The 16920-nt window shown below is 45.7% G+C and overlaps 1 protein-coding gene across 4 annotated transcripts in view; it reads right to left on the minus strand.

Annotated features, from left to right (window-relative positions):
* Nucleotides 1–16650, minus strand: part of ZNF18 (zinc finger protein 18) — a 20121-nt gene extending 3471 nt beyond the window's left edge. The window contains exons 1-7 of one of the 4 annotated variants that reach the window (XM_027131077.1): nt 15898–16650; nt 15285–15336; nt 10405–10884; nt 8983–9169; nt 8470–8561; nt 2535–2619; nt 1785–1892 (exon numbers count right to left, since the gene is read on the minus strand). In XM_027131077.1, the coding sequence (XP_026986878.1) occupies nt 1785–1892; nt 2535–2619; nt 8470–8561; nt 8983–9169; nt 10405–10791 (859 nt within the window). In that variant the 5' untranslated portion in view covers nt 10792–10884; nt 15285–15336; nt 15898–16650. Of the gene's footprint in view, nt 1–1784; nt 1893–2534; nt 2620–8469; nt 8562–8982; nt 9170–10404; nt 14521–15284; nt 15337–15897 lie in introns of those variants that run through there. The other 3 variants (XM_027131076.1, XM_027131075.1, XM_027131078.1) reach the window with 3 other exon arrangements.
* Between the last annotated feature and the right edge of the window lie 270 nt (nt 16651–16920).

Here is a 16920-nt window from a genome sequence, read left to right on the forward strand (position 1 = left end):
TATATATATATATATATATATATATATATAATTTTAATCCTTTGGGAATTTGATTAGAGGTATGAGTATGAGGCTTTTTGAGGCTTACTCACCTGCTGACCTTCCTTAACAGTGAGCTGTTCTTCCATATGGTCAAACAAAATAGCGTATCTACCCTCTCCTGGGACATCGCCCCCTGCTCTGAGTCCAGATTTGGCAGACTGCTCACTCTTGTACCTTTGAGACCGGACTAGTCCTTTCCTGTCTTGGTATCACTGTCTCGTCCCTGCACACCTGGACTCCTGCGTCGGCTGCCCACAGGGTTCCCCTCCTCCAAGGGGACCCTCCCGGGCTGTCCTGCACGTGGCTGCTTCCTCAGCCTCTCTCCCCACAAATCCTCTCTCAAGAACCTACAATGGCGTCTCTTTCCCTTATCAAGGCAGGCCGGCTTTATACACTCTCCACAGTCTGGTTCAAGGTAAGATCTAATGGGACCATGTCAGCAGGTGAGATGACGGGAAAGAAAAAAAATAGAATGTTGCCATATGGAGATAGAGTGAGCAAGGTATCACAAATAAAATCCTACCGCATGGGAGTACAGGGGCAATCCCTGTACCTTCCTCTCAATTTTGCTGTGAACCTGAAACTGCTCTAAAAAATAAAGTCTATTAAAACAAAAATCCTACTGCAACAACCTCTAAAGCAGCATTTTCAAACTTTTTTTTTTGTCTGCTACCCACGATAAGAAATACTTTTATATCGAAATATATTTTGATATTTTCTATTCAGTATTATCATTTCATTTTTTAAAATAAAATGCTGGTTGCAACCCTATAAAATATTTTCACAACCTGCTAACTGGTCACAAAATGCAGTTTAAAAAATACTGCTCCAAAGGAATCCTTGTGAAGTAGTATTATGGTAAATATATTGCTTAAAATTAAAACCGTATGTCTCATGTGATGCTTGCTCTCTCTGTGGTATTGATACATTAGCGAAGGAAACAATTAATCAGATCTTACTGGGGAGAAAGAATGGCCTGTCATAGAGTTCCCATCCTTGGTCCTTTTATTCCTCCATGGTTCTGGGATCTTTTGTAGATTTGAGGGGGAGAGAGAGAGAGAGAGAGAGAGAGAGAGAGAGAGTGTGTGTGTGTGTGTGTGTGTGCAGGAATGTTTGACAGTTGATTTTACATAACTGCAATGTTTTTAAAGAATGTAGAATGCAAAGGGTAATTACTGTTTTACAGCAGAACAAGTTCATATTTCTTCGTACCAGTCTTAAAATAATGTGATTTATATGAAGTATTTGATGTTGCTTCTGTTTAATGAGACTTAGATGCATGGAGATCAGCTAGACCATATTTTTCTGTTTGTCTTGTTTATTTTGTTGAGGGTGGGTCAGTTACCATTCACCATAACCAGAGTAAGAAAAGTCTAGTTACTTTGAACCTTCTTGTTAGGAAGGATAATAGTGGCCTGTTAGATAATCTTTTTTTAATAATAGAATTCAACCCATATCTGTTTTGGTCTCAACTGTACTAACCCTAATTCTAAGAAAGCAAGCTGTCAAAACAGGCAAGAGTGAGGCAACAGATCGGATGCGGGGTCTTTCTTCCGTGGTTAAATATGTGTCAACAGCCCAATAGTCAGAGACGAGACCCACCTTGGTACTCAAACTGGACTGACCAGATCACGGCCGGTTAGAACCAATGTAATAGAAACCAAGTACGGATATTGCCCCACCACCTCCTATATAATGACTGGAGGTCAGCAATGGCTCTGGACCAGTAGAGGATCACTCACCTGTGCAGGTGGATCTTGGGATCTTCTCACTGATGTGTAGGTGTGGTCCTGTCAGCTCTGCCCCAAACCCGGCTGGATCAGTCAGGTCATGCTTGGGATTGGAAATGCCTGGTACAGAGAGAGATAATCTGTGGGCCTGGATGAATGGGGAGCACTGGGGACCAAGCCGTGTTGCTCGAAGGAGGGCCCTGAGTGCAAAGGGAACTAGGGAAGCTCTGGAGACCGCTGAGGATGTGCGGAGCGTCTAAGACACCAGTACTCACGAGAAACCCAGGATATGTGGTGAAGGCCACAAAAAGAAGATTCTGAGAGGGAGGAGTCAGACCACCTGGCAGGCTGGTGCGAGGGTCGTGACTGGGACCCCACGCGTGGTTGGCTGGGACTGTGGTTAGTAGAAAAGGCCATGCGTGGTCGGCCACCGCTGAGCCCCGCCGTAACTCAGCACCTACGAGCTACGTAACAGTGAGCAAATGACTTGATCTGATGCTCACTTTCATCCCCTTAAAATGGGAATTCCATCACCCGTTTCACAGATGAGGGGAGTTACTGTACATGAGGAGCCACAACAGTGCCAGGCGCACAGAACACGTCCAGTACAGGGAGCTGTCACTGTAGCTCAACCACCTCCAGCTCCGCAGTTCCCAGCCACGTCTCTAAGGATTTCCTTCACCCAGAGAACATCAAGCAGTGCGGCTGTCTCTAAAGCACACGGAAGATGTCTCCTTCCATCAGGCTGACCCATGCCCGTACCTCCTGAGACCATCTTCCCATAAGTCTCCAGCATGAGATCCCAGTATTGCTCCTTCTGAGTGGAATCCAGGTGCCTCCACTGCTCCTAGAGAAAAACACAATGCTGTGAGTCCAGGGAAGGCTTCTGAACCCTCCTTCCCTGCCTGTGGGAGGCTGAGAAGAAAGGAATGGGCCTCAGGATCCTGGCCATCAGATGGTCTGAGAAAGCATGGGAGGAGCTTCAATGGGAAATCGACAGGGTCTGCCTCAGTGTTTCTTGCCGTGGTTAGAAAACATTTAGGTTTTAAGTTCCGTATTTTCTTTTAAGTTGCCTGTTTTTGCGAGTGGAGAAGAAAGAGAAGGCAGGAGCCCTTTCTCCACCTGCCTTTTGCTTAACTCTCTCAGTGCTTATCAGAGAGGTCTTTGAGCAGCAGGGGCCCGATATTCCCCATATTTCATTAAAGTCTGGAAACTCAAGAGGGAAAGGAAAGAAATTTTAAAATGTATTTGTTGGAAAAGCAAGTGCAAATCAGTGAAGGGGTGGGAAGGGTAAAGAATGACATCAGGCGAGTTGTGAGTCTCACTGTGAGACAGACTGTGGCCTCGGAGCAGAAATGCTGCAGCCACACACACTTCGAATCTCCCGACGGTTCTGAGTTTAGGTCCAACAGCATATCAGTTTTCCTCCAGTGAGTGGGAAATGGAGGGGTTCCCTAGGGAAGCTGTCCCTTGAGTACGCCCAAAACATGCCCTTCTAATCCTATGGAACTGAGCCTGGCGACTCAACGCTGGGAAGGCCATGGAGCTGGGGTCAACTTTTGTGAATCAAATGGCAGTCTCCCCACCAGGAGGCTGACTGTTAGACACTCAGTTTGTACAGCAGAGTGATGAACAGCGCAGTCACTGGCGTCAGACGCACTGGGATTCATGTCCCAGGTCTGCCATTTCCAGCTGCGTGATCTAGAGGAAGTTACTAAACTTTTCTGGGCCTCAGTCCTCACCTAATGATAGTACTAGACTCAAAACACTGTCTGGAGGTTTAACAGAAGTAACCAAGTGTGAGCTACTTTCAAAGCACCCACTACTTTTCATTCATAGCATTCACCACAGTTTATTAAATATTTATATATATATATGTATACACACACACACACACACTCACGAACGTATTTAATGAACAGTTGCCTCTGTAGCACATTCGCACCATGAGAAAAGGATCCTCCACTGTTCTCTCTCAGTTCCCAAGACCGTGCCCAGGCTGGAGCAGGCACTCAATAGAAGTTGTCTGGGTGAAACAAAGCCCTTAGCAAACACGTGCTTGGTAGGCGGTCTGTATTCTCATTATCACTACCACATGCAGCCTATGGGTTATCGGGCTCCCAAGGTTCACAGGGAGAATTCAGGGATCCTGCACACTCTCGGAAACCCCAAAGTTGATAACCATCTATTATTGTCATGAACGGCCAGCCAGGCCACAGGCGGCAGAAGTGAGGAGAAGAAGAATGAGAAGAGAAGTCACTCTCCATCACACCCAACCCACTACCCAGGGAGGCCATTCCCCATTCTACATTAACTCTGCCCCCAGTACATTAAGGGGACTGGAAATGGCTGAAAGAGAGTGGAGACGCCAAAAATTCTTTAACTAGCAGATACTAAGCTTTAAAAGAAGAAAAGAAAAGGAGGAATTAAATTTCTTAGGGTGAAAAAAGTGAAAAGGTGAAAAGTGAACTCTATATGTTTATTAACTATAACCACATTTTAAATATGGATTTTAATTTTTAAAAATTTAAAGTAGGAATTTTTAGCAACTTACTTTGTTAATCTTCTGTGAAGGAAGCTACCTTAACAGCCTACTGGAAATAACCAGCTTGAGCAAACACTGCTGAATACAGGAGTCCTCGGTCTTCCTGGTCAAAACACACAGACCCTCACGTCGGCACTGGCAGAGAAAAGGACGGGCTGCCAAGCGTGGTAACATCTGCCTGGAGGCCTGGCTCGCCGGATACAGGCCTCGTCCGTGGGCACCAAGAGAGTAACCACCCAGCACAGTACAAGGCAGAAAGGAATACAGCCACCAAATCCCCCAAGGGCCACCATCAGCCCTTTCAAAGCCCAGGAAAGAGGCTTCAGGAGTCTCTGAAAGGCGTGCCTCCAGATTAAAGCCACACATTTACTCAAGGAACTGCCCAGGAGCTAGGGATGCATACGAAGCCCCTTACTTAAGAGGCAAGACACCAACTGCAGCCATCTTCATTTTCTGTCATTTTTATAAGAGGAGAAAAAAGTCCAAATTCCTATTCTGGAAGGATGGAAGTATGAGATCTGATGGGGAAATCATCTCAGTTTCATGTGGAAACAGCACCATCTTGTGGGTTTGTGGGACACTGCCACAACTGACTGGCACACAGGCATCTGTGTTGTGTTCCCTTCCCAAGGTTTGAAGATACAGGAACCGGCGCCAGTGCAACCCCAAGTCTGTGAGACTGTCTCTGACTCAGTCACGGCATCTACCACTGTGGACCTCATACCCTGCCATTGTTCTCGAGGTTCCTAATTTAGGGAACAGATCAGAGGACATGATTCTTTATGCTGTATTTAAACATTCCCTTCAGTTAGTTACAAAAGACTCCATTAAACATCGAGGTCCTTCTGATGCAAATAGTTGTTAGTTTGGGAGAGGGATATTGGGATCGGGTAGGGATGATTTTTGTTTGTTTGGGGTGAGTAGCTGTTAATCAGTTATCCGCTATATATAGGTAATTTATACATTACATATATTTATATACATACATTTATATGGTGCTGCTGGTGAGCATTTGGAATACTGACTGCAAGCTACCCAGAACAAGTCATGGTTAATGTCCTCACGTAATGTAGAGCTCATGTTCAACTCCGCTAGTTAAAATACGTTAATAAATTGTATATGCTTTTCATAGGGATACTCTGTATTTACTATAGAAGCAATAATAATCCTCCAAGTCGACCTGAGATATTTGGCAGAATACCCAAATCTTTTTCACCAAGGAGCCTCCTGCCTAACAGTTTGGCTTCTGCGTACTTAAAAGCAGGAAGATGGGCACCCTTGAGTCTCTGAAAAGCTGTATCCCTTCCCTGCCCCCTCCCCACCCTCTGCCCGGGGTAAACTGCAAAGCTCGGACTCTGGTTTCTAAATCTTTTGAGCCTGGAAAGCTGAGGCTCAGACACATCTACAGCGGCTTCCCTGTGTCCTCACCTTCACTCTCAAGTACCCCACGAGGAAAGTCCCAAGAAGAGCTCCCCAAAGGTTTGAAACAATGCTCTGATTAAGATCTACAGGTGCCTGAAAAAGTTGATTTTTTTAACATCTTTATTGGGGTATAATTGCTTTACAGTGGTGTGTTAGTTTCTGCTGTATAACAAAGTGAATCAGCTATACGTATACATATATCCCCATATCCCCTCCCTGTTGCGTCTCCCTCCCACCCTCCCTATCCCACCCCTCTAGGTGGTCACACAGCACCGAGCTGATCTCCCTGTGCTATGTGGCTGCTTCCCACTAGCTATCTTTTTTTTTTTTTACATCTTTATTGGAGTATAATTGCTTTACAATGGTGTGTTAGTTTCTGCTTTATAACCAAGTGAATCAGTTATACATATACATATGTTCCCATATCTCTTCCCTCTTGTGTCTCCCTCCCTCCCACCCTCCCTATCCCACCCCTCTAGGTGGTCACAAAGCACCGAGCTGATCTCCCTGTGCTATGCAGCTGCTTCCCACTAGCTATCTATTTTACGTTTGGTAGTGTATATATGTCCATGCCACTCTCTCGCTTTGTCACAGCTTACCCTTCCCCCTTTCCGTGTCCTCAAGTCCATTCTCTACATCTGCGTCTTTATTCCTGTCCTGCCCCTAGGTTCTTCAGAAAACGTTGATTTTTATCAAATGCAACTTTTCAGAGTTGTTCACCACATAATCAAGATAAACCTGTTCTTGAGACTTGTGTTTACAGCCAAGATGGAGTAACAGGGAATGGATTTACCTCCCTGCTGAAACAACCAAAAACGGGGACAAGATATATGAAACAATTATTTGCAGACGATATACTTTAGGAAGAGCAGAACAGAGATCCCCGTGTGCCCTACAGTTGCCCAAACTTACCACCTGGAGAGGGCCTCCAGAGCAGCAGAAGGAGCTCAGGGTCTGGGGAGGCCAAGAGGGTTACAGAGTTGTCAGCAGGGGAGCTGCACACAGAGAGAGCTCTGGAGATCTGCAGAGGGTCCCCCGCAAGTCAAGGAAAGACCCCCCCCCCCCCGAAAGAAGTAGAAGGCACAGTCCCCAGAGTGCTGGAAACACTTCATATTTCCAGCAGCCAGAGTGGAAAACGTTGTCCATCAAGAAGCATAAGGTATAGTATCACCTCAGTACAGGAGGAAGATTAGCCCTAGACTAAAGGCTTCACTGGTGCCATGTAACAAACTGTATCCAAGTAACTTAACTGCATCCCAGAGAAGAGCTCAACAACATTTATAGGAATGCAAAAATATGCAGCCCCCAACAATGTAAAATTCACCATGCCTGACATGCAATCAAAGATTACTGGGCATACAAGGAAGTAGGAAAAAACATCTCATAATGAGGAGATCAAACCATCCATCAAAACTGACTCAGAACTGACACAGGTGATAAATTAGCAGACAAGGACATTAATACAGATATTATAAACATATTCCATATGTTCAAGGAGCTGGAGGAAAGATTGAACACATTAAGTACAGACATGAAAGATATGATAAAGCCCAAATACAAACTTCTAGAGATGAAAAACATCTGAGATGCAAAATACACTGGATGGGATTAAAAGCAGATAAAACACTGCAGAAGAAAAGATTAATGAGCTTGAAGACATAAAACTAGAAACTACACAAAATAAAACACAGAGATTAAAAAGAGAGAGAGAACAGAGCATCAGTCAGCTGTGGGTCAACTTGAAGAGATCTAATGTATATATACACATGTTAAGATTATACATGTCCCACATGCGTGCTATTCTCACAGTTCCCAAAGAAGCAGAGAAGGCAGGGAGACAGAAAAAGCAGTTGACATAACGGCCAGAATTTTTCTAAATCTGATGAAAGCTATAATCCAGCAGATCCAAGAACTTCAGTGAACCCCAAGAACAAGGAACATGAAGAAAATGACCCCAAGGCTCATCATAGTCAAAATTTTTTAAATCAGAGAGAAACTATTAAAAGCAAGCAAGAAAAATACATGATATGCAGAAGAACAAAGACATGTGGCATGAAGAACAAAGAAGTACATGTGGCATGGTTCCATTTTGTGTAAAATTCCAGAAAATGCAAAGTACTGTATGGTGACAGGAAGCAGAACAGTAGTTGCCTCAGGACTGGGGGAGAGTAGAAGAGCAGCAGGGAGGGTATTACAGAAGGAGGCCTTTGGGGGCGACAGATATGTTTACTATCTTGACTGCAGTTCTGGCTTCACATCTGTATATACCATGTCCAAGAACTGATCGAATTGTACACTTTAAATAAGTGCACTCTATAGTTTGTCAGTCACACCTCCACAAGTGAGTGGGGGAGAGGATAACCTGTCCCCACGTTAGATATAACATTCGAGATCACAAACCGACCCCAACGTGGAGGCCTAGACTAGGAAATGAAATAACAGTCTTTTCTCAGCATAACCCAAAGGTAATAAAAAAGGGAGACAAGATTGCTTCATCACAGCAACTTCTTCGAGGGCCCAGATTCTATTATTAAAGATGACAATTAGGAAACATTCTGCCTTTAAAGAAATATTGAAACTCGAGTTTCATTCCACATGTATGGCTGTCATCCTTGCTAGGCCTTCCTCTCTCCTCCGATTCTGAGAACGCTTCCCTTTTCAATCCATGGACTGTTGACAGACCCTCGGAGCGAGGTTCTGGGGTACGAGAAGCAGGGGAACCCCGCTCACCTGAGGTGCTGTGTGGAGAAGGGAGGCTCCAAAGTCTTGGTCTCTGATGAGCCTTTCCTCGGGTCGGGCAGGAAGTGGGGAGGCAGCCAGGGCTGAAGGCGGAGACAGGAAGATTAAAGAATCCCGATGTCCTGTCACCCGCTAGCCAGAGGGCACAGGTGCAAACCTCCACACGTTAGAACCAACGCCTGTTCCGCCATCTGTGATCTCAGACTTGTGCTTACCTCCCTAACCCACTCCAACTCCCCCTACCTTCCCAGCTGCCTCACCCGTGTCTCATCCCACCTCCCTCCCCAGAACCCAAATCCAAAAGGCCTGGCCCTGTCATAAGTGGTTTAAATTGCAGCCTTTGAACCTCCAAATCAGAGTGATTCCTGTATGTCTACCCTGCTTCCGAACTTCCCAGAGACACCCCAATCTAAGCGGCACATCATTTCAATTCACTCTTACGCCTACTGACCACAATCCCACAATTTCTCCAAGACGGCACCACACACACCACCTGCCCCTCACCTAGTCCTTGTTCCGAGTCGGACTCCTCTTTCACGATGTGGCTCAGTGGCTCCCCAGACCGGCAGGCTGAGTTCTGAAGCCCCAGCTCCTGAGGCACTTCAACATGGGCCTCCGCTTCCCCCAGTGGGCAGCTTTCAGGCTCCGCCTTCTGTGATAAGACTTCCTGTCCCAGAACTTGGATGCTGATCTAGAGACCACATGGTACTAATTACTGAAAGATCCAGAGTAAGGATTTCTGAAAGATACAAAGCTAACCTTCTAGAACGCATCGTAAGGCAGTCCTTAGGGACATGGGGCAGGGAAAGAAAAAAGCGAGCATTTACTTCTGGTCCAGCAGGAACCAGGGAAGGAAACATCCTGAGAGAGGCCAGAAGCCATGGCCTGCGAGCCCTTCCGACAGGCCACTGATGTTGTGTTTCTACTGGACAGTCTCCACCAATTAAAAGGCAGGCATCTTTGGAACAGCTTCTCAAACATTCTAAAGATGGAATGGGATGGGAGATTTAGCTTCAATCCCTAATGGATAAAAAGTGTGGAGAATCTCAGGGAGTCGGAGTCTTAGAATCAGGTGAGGCATGGGGACACACTGAGATAGTATAACAAGAAGTGTGCAACTGGGCTTTGTCCCAGGTTCCTGGCAAGTGCTCCTAAAACCCCTGGAATCTCCTGAAGGACAGGAGTGCCGGGAGCAACTCCTCCTATTCAGAAGGAGCCCCTTTCAACCATCCCTGAGTTGATGCTGACGAGGTGACTCTTGGTGGCCCCTAGACGGCTTCAGGATGGTGGCCGGTCCCAGAGGAACTAATCAGGTGATCAGAGGGTTGGAACTTCCAGCGCCACCCCTCAACCTCCGGGGAAGGGAGAGGGGCTGGAGATTTTCAATCACCAACGGCCAATGATGAAGCAATCATGCCTAAGTAATGAAACCTCCATAATAACTCCTAACCTGTGGGGTTCAGGGAGCTTCTGAGCTGGTGAATACATACAAGTGCCAGGAGGATGGCGTGCCCAGATGAGGGAGCAGATGCCCTGTGCCACCCCCATCTCCTCCATTTGGCTGTTTCTCAATCATATCCTTTATAACAAACCGGAAAATACGAGTAAAGTGTTTCCTTGAGATCTATGAGTCACTGTAGCGAACGATCAAACCCGAGGAGGGGGTTGTGGGAACCTTCAAATTTGTAGCCAGTGGGTCATAAGTACGGGTGGCCCCTGCAGCTTGTGATGGGGTATGAAATGGGGTCAGTCTCATGGGACTAGCCCTTATCCTCTGGGGTCTGAGCCAAGCCAGACAGTGTCAGCGAATTGGTTGTTGGTGTGGAAAAGCCTACATATTTGGTGCCAGAAAAACAAACAACACCCCTGCTAAGACCCCAGAGGAGCCCTGTGCTTCAGTCAGAGATCACAAAACTCTCTGCTCACCCACTGCCACAGCTTCTGGGGGTCCCCCCTCAAGCTCTCCACAAGGGTCACTGCTTCCTCCCCGCTGCCTGGACACTGCTTCCGCACCCACATCTGGATCTCCCCGGGCAGGATGGTCAGGAACTGCTCCAACGTCAGGATCTCTAGGATCTGCTCCTTGGTGTGAACCTCTGGCTGCAGCCACTGGGAACAGAGCTTCCGAAGTTGTCTCAGGGTTTCGTGGGGCCCGGACATCACCTGGTAAGGAAACTGCCTGAAAAGCTGGCGTGCAATCTCAGAGCTGGAGGGCTCCCCTCGAGGGGTGTCATCTGGTCCAGAGAACGCGGACTCCTTGGGCTTGGCCAGTGGCGGCAGCAGGACTGGAGCCTGCCCCAGCTCCACGGGCATCGTCTGGCTTGGCAAGTCCTTTTAGGTGATGTGCTTCTGGGATGGAGTTGTCCCTGGGAGAACCAGGTCTTCACAGAGCCTCTCACAGGGACACTGGAGGGGGAGTGACAGTGATGCTATGCGGATGAGAGGGACGCACTTTCAGAAAGGACAAATTCACACGCCCTGCCTGAGAAGCCTCGGAGGCAACCGTGCATCTTCTGAAATCAATGGACACACTAATCTATTTTGAAAGATGGTAAACTTGAAGCCACAGAGCAAACCATTACTACCATATCTAGACTGTCATCATCACCCTGACCATTTTTACAACATTCTCTCTTGGTCTTCAAAAGGCCAGACCAAGTAGAAAAATGAAACGCACCACATTAAGCGTTCTCACTGTGGGTTTCCAAGTAAACAGCTCTTCTGCAAAACACTCCAATGTCTGCATCCATGTGTCTGCAGACCAAAAAATAAAGCTGAACAAAGACCTTGAAGCCCTAGGAATGAAGGCTAAGGCTGAAATGATCAGATGCTTCCAAAATAAATATGAGGTTGAAGAGAACTCTTCCCCAAAAGGTGCAATGAAATTTCTAAGTGACCTCTTTTGAATGCCATGTTGAAAACTGGGAATTTATGAAAAACCTGTCACACTGAAATTTTCAACACTGGACTGAAAGAAGGTTTAGAATAAATACTGACTACCTCAACAACATTCCTACAGACTTGAAGCAAGTAATCACTCTTTTATGGCGAGTGGTATCAAAATTCAGAAGGCAGCAACTAAGTGAAAAGAGAACTATTAAATGGCAAAGTTAATATTAAGATATTTTTAAACGAGCATGCACTATTTCTAGCTAGCTTTCTTGCATGTAATCCTAATATTAGATTATTGGGTCTATCTTTAAATATTATGAAGGAGCTAGAGGTCATCATTTCTCCATAAAATGAACCACAACAATCAATCACTTGGGTGTCTGGCGTAATCAGAGATCAGTACAACACTGTAGCTTTTGATGGCTGCTTTTTCCTTGAGATGTAAGAGCAACGTCTTCACCCCCACCACTTCACCCAAACAAGCCACCCTATATCACAACATCATTTAAAAATAAAACAAACAAAAAAAGAAAGCATTTTTTTTCAAGGGTACAAAAAAGGAAGGAGTAAGGTAAAAAGGATCGATCTAATATTATGTTTCTCATGTGGACCTCACTAACTGTACTTTTTGTTTACGCAGAGACCCATATATTTCATTCATATATTCACGCAGCACCCAGAGTGCTACAGCAACATATGTCCTCAATAATTCAGGAATTCTATTTCCGGTCATGGCAGCCCACCTACTGTAAACAATGACAAAACTGGAGAAAACCTAAGAGGCCACTGTTTTCAAGCACTGGCCAACCGGAAAAGCGAGAATGGAATCCCTGAGAGAAGAAAAGCTTGTGAGGAGGGCCACGATCATCCCAGCTGTCTGCCGGGGGAGGATTTCCTAATCCCAGTGCAGAAGGCTGGAGCTTAAGCAGAGACCAGAGGTCTCACTAAACTGAGGAGGCAGAGATCAGCATTTGGAGCTACCGAAGTGGCTGGGATCGGAAGAACACGGCAGCAGGGAGGAGGGAGCTATGGGGTGGAGGCGGAAGTCTGTGCGGGGGGGCCCCCTGTGAGTTCTGGCCAAGGGCTGGGCTGCACTCAGTAGGGTGAAACTATGCAAGGTTCAACAGAGAGCAGTTGCTACCAGGTTAAAGGAGCAAAAGAGGGATACAAAAGGCCAGTCAGTGATGAGAGACATTTGCGTTTCTGACCCTGAGAGGAGAGAGACCTTATTAACACTCAAGGCATCCTGAGATACCAGAAAGGCCACATGTTAGGAGTAAGGACCATGCTCTAGAGAAAGACCTACTCTAAACCTGCCCTAAAAAACTTAAAGCCAAGCTTCAACAAGATCCACAGAAGAGGTCCAGTCTACTGCTCTATTCTGATCCAGTTAGAAGAATTTGGGGAATTCCCTGGCAGTCCAGTGGTTAGGACTCCATGCTTTCACTGCCAAGGGCCCAGGTTCAACCCCTGATCCGGGAGCTAAGATCCCGCAAGCCACACAGCATGGCCAAAAAAAAAGGAATTTGGGAAACACCTTGGGCTTTCCAAAGATCTGCCCTAAAACCAAGCCAACACAAGTTGATCAGTCAGTAATTGAACTGCCTGCTAGAATAAAAATCAGCACTCTTCAGAGGGAGGTAACAGAATCCTTAGGGTCTACAATGTGCCATCCACAATATCCAGGATGCAATCCAAAATTACTACACATGTAAAGAAACAGGAAAATGTGACTCAAAATCAAGGGAAAGCAGTAAAGAGAAACCAACTTCAGATGGCCTGAGGACTTAAAAACAATATAGTCTTTATGACAGAAGAGATAGTGACTTTCTATAGAGAAATAGAAATTATAAAAAGAAACAAATGCAAATTCTAGAAAATGAACCATCAACCCAGAATTCCACATCCAACAAAAACACCTTTCAAAGAAAGAATTAAAGACATTTTTCAGATAAATAAGCTAAGAGAATTTTTCACCAATGACTTGTACTACAAGAAATGCTAAAGGACATTCTTCCAGTTTAAGGGAAACTCATATATACAGAAAGGAATGAAGATCTCCAGAAATGGTAAATACATGGTGAATAAGTTTAAGATACTATGCTTTTATTTCTCCTAACTTCCTTAAAAGGCAACTGACTGTTAAGGCAAAGAAGACAATAGTATAAGTAGAACATAAGACAACTAGAAGTAAAAGATATAAAAATAGCACAAAGGAGAGGGTAAATGGAATTAATCTGTTGTTTTTACATTTATGAACTGCTAATTCAGAAATAGAAAGTTAGAAGTAAGAAGTAGTGTCAGGTGAAGTGACAGATGGGAAATGTAAAGGTGTTAAGTGAGGGGCAGGAAATAAGAAATGTGAATTATAAAGTGGTACAATATTAAAGTATATTCCAATAAGTTAAATGTTGATAATTTAAGGATGCATACTGTTAGCTGTAAAAATATTATACAAAGAGGTATAGCTAAAAGCCAATAGACGAACACTAAAAAACAGTCAATAATATACAGGAAAGGATCAAGAATAAAAATCAGAAAGATCAAATGGAAAAAAGACAATATGATAGATTAATACCCAGCCATATCAATAATTACATTAAATGTAAATGGACTAAACACTTGAATTATAAGGTTGAGATTGTCAAATTTAAAAAAGCAAGACCCAACGGTATGCTGTCTACAAGAGACATTTTATATATAAAGACAGATAGTTTGGAAATAAAATGGTCGGAAAAAGACATTCCATGCAAACAGCAAGCACATGAAAGCTGGTATGGCTATATTAGTATGTGACCAAGAGACTTCATGACAAAGAGAAAAAGAGGGACATTTCATTATGATAAATGGGTCAAATCATCTAGAACACAAAGCAACCTAAATGTGTATGCACCTAATATCAGGTCTAAAGGGACAAATCCTCAATCATAGTTGGAGATTTTAACACTGTTCTCTCAGTAATTGATAGAAAAAATAGACCAAAAAAACCTGTAAGGATATAGAAAATCTGAACAACACTATCACCCAAGTTGATGTAATTGACATTTAAACCAACGACTGCAGGGGCTTCCCTGGTGGCGCAGTGGTTGGGAGTCCACCTGCCGATGCAGGGGACACGGGTTCGTGCCCCAGTCTGGGAGGATCCCACATGCCACAGAGCGGCTGGGCCTGTGGGCCGTGGCCACTGGGCCTGCGTGTCCGGAGCCTGTGCTCTGCAACGGGAGAGGCCACAGCAGTGACCACGTACAGCAAAAAAAAAAAAATAATTATATATATATATATAAATATATATATAAACCAACAACTGCAGAATACACATTCATTTCAAGTGCATACGAAGCATCCGTCAAAACAGACCATGTGTATAATTAAGTTTCAAAACACTGGAATCTTAAAGTATAGATTCTCTGACCACAGAGAAATCAATAACTAGAAACCAATAACAATAAGATACCTAGACTATCCCAATATATGGAAATTGTTAAATAACAATAGTAAATAACCTATGACCAAAGAAAACAAACCACACAGGAAATTAAAATATATTTTCATATTGAATGACAATGAAAACACAACATATCAAAATTTGTAGGAAACAGCTAAAGCACTGCTTAGAGAGAAATGAGAAGCTTTAAATAACTGTTAAAATTTTTAATAAATATACACACATCCTTCACTGTCTAGATCTATTTGGATCCTGAGTTTCAAATAACAAGTGGCAAGATGTCAGATAGCAAGAGACTTATCAGTAGAATTATTCACATTTACTTAGTTCCCGAATTAAGATAGCAGTTTAGATAACAGGGAAACTGACTTTCAGGGAAAACTATAGATTATAAAACATTTAAATCTAATTTCAGCAATTATACTCTCACATAATGGTAGGGGTAATGCCTCGCTTATAATAAAATTACTTGATAGATGCTTTATAGATTGATATCCCAATGACTTCATGAGAATCTGCTCCTGTTATGAAAAAAATTTAAAGATATCCCAAATGTATAGTTGCTATACTTATTAAAGCTATAACAAATTAGAATGATTTTTTAAATGAACATCTAGGTAAGGATACTTACTATACATTCATATACAAGTAACCCTTTGCAGAGCACCTACTATTGACAAAGACTGTCTCCTTAATCAAACTTCAGTCAAGCTGAAGTTGACTGAGTCATCTCTTTGACTAGGACTGGCCCTTGGACTCTGTGCTTGTCACTTCCAGTCCAGTTTAGCAAGAATCTTGCTGACTCCAGTTTAGGGAGTCAGCAAGACTTGACATTTGATCAAATTCAACATCCCTTGGTATCTGCTCAAATTCCTTATGGCCGTGGCCTGCCTTCAACAAAACCGGTCAAGTTGGCTTAGCTAGAGTCCCCCCTTAACCCAGATGTTTCCTCTTAGTAATTTTCCACCCACTGAGCCCACCCCACCCCTTGGCTATAAATTTCCAGTTGCCCTTGTTGTATTCAATCTCTCGCTCCAATACCACAAAGTCCCACGGTAGCCCCCCTGAATAGTCTGCCTTACCGTTTTTAACGAGTCTCTGAGTAACTTTTTCTTTAACACTATGCATCAGCTCCTTATTAGGCTCAGTTCAAGTCGTTTCTAATCCTCACAATTACCCAGCAAGGTGAGTATTACAGTGTACAGATCGGCAACCTCTGAGGCTCACTGCGGCGGCCAAATTCAAACCCAGGAGGCTCTAAGCCTGTGCTCTGGGGAGGAGAGCTGCAAACCTTTGAATTTGGGGGGCGGATTTGGGAGCTGTCACAAAGGGCTGGAGGGGAGGAGAAGCTACAGGCATTTAGCTCCCCGGAGGCCAGGGGGGATCCAGGCCTGCCAGGCGCTGGGCAGTGCTGCCCACTGCGTTCTCCACCCTCCGCCCACGACGCCGACAGCGCCGGGAAAGAGACTCCGGGCATCAGCCCATCCGGGTTCCCTCTTCCCGAGGCTCACTTCCAGCCTTTGGGGGAAGGCAGGAGGGAGGGCCCCCTTTTCGGTCCCAGTCCAGAGACGTGGCCGGAGAGTCCGGAGGGGCCCACAGGCTCAGGGACGCAGGGCCCGGTCCGGGGTACCGGGTCTCCACAACCCCAGAGTCCACTCACAGCCCCGTCGCCCCTCCCCCGCACTCGCCGCGTCCCCGCGCGCGCTCCCGGGCACTCGGGCGCGCGTCCGCCGGCCCGACCGCCGCTCCCGGAGTTCCGGCCGAGTCCGGCGCGGACGCGGGAGGCGCCAGGCCAGACCCCGGGCTGACGCGGCCAGGCCTGTCAAGCCCGCGTGCGCTCACCTCGAACCGCGGCGCCGGCTCTGGGCGCACTTCCGGGAGACGGGAGGCTGCGCGCGCCTCTGGGGCTGGCGGGGCGGGGCGGGGCGGGGGCGGGGCGGAGGCGCGGGCTCCGATTGGCCGCCCGGGTCGCTCCGCCCCGCCCGCGCCTCCGCTGCGCCGAGGCCACTGTGCGTCGCCTGCAGCGGGCGGTTGGGTCATTCATTCGAGTTCCGCGCGGTCACTCAGTCCTCACCTGGATGTGTAGTGAGCCCCGGGTCTGGGCC

This window comes from Aethalodelphis obliquidens, unplaced genomic scaffold, assembly GCF_003676395.1.
Source record: "Aethalodelphis obliquidens isolate GAN/ISIS:26980383/991018 unplaced genomic scaffold, ASM367639v1 scaffold38, whole genome shotgun sequence".
NCBI classification, from domain to species: domain Eukaryota; kingdom Metazoa; phylum Chordata; class Mammalia; order Artiodactyla; family Delphinidae; genus Aethalodelphis; species Aethalodelphis obliquidens.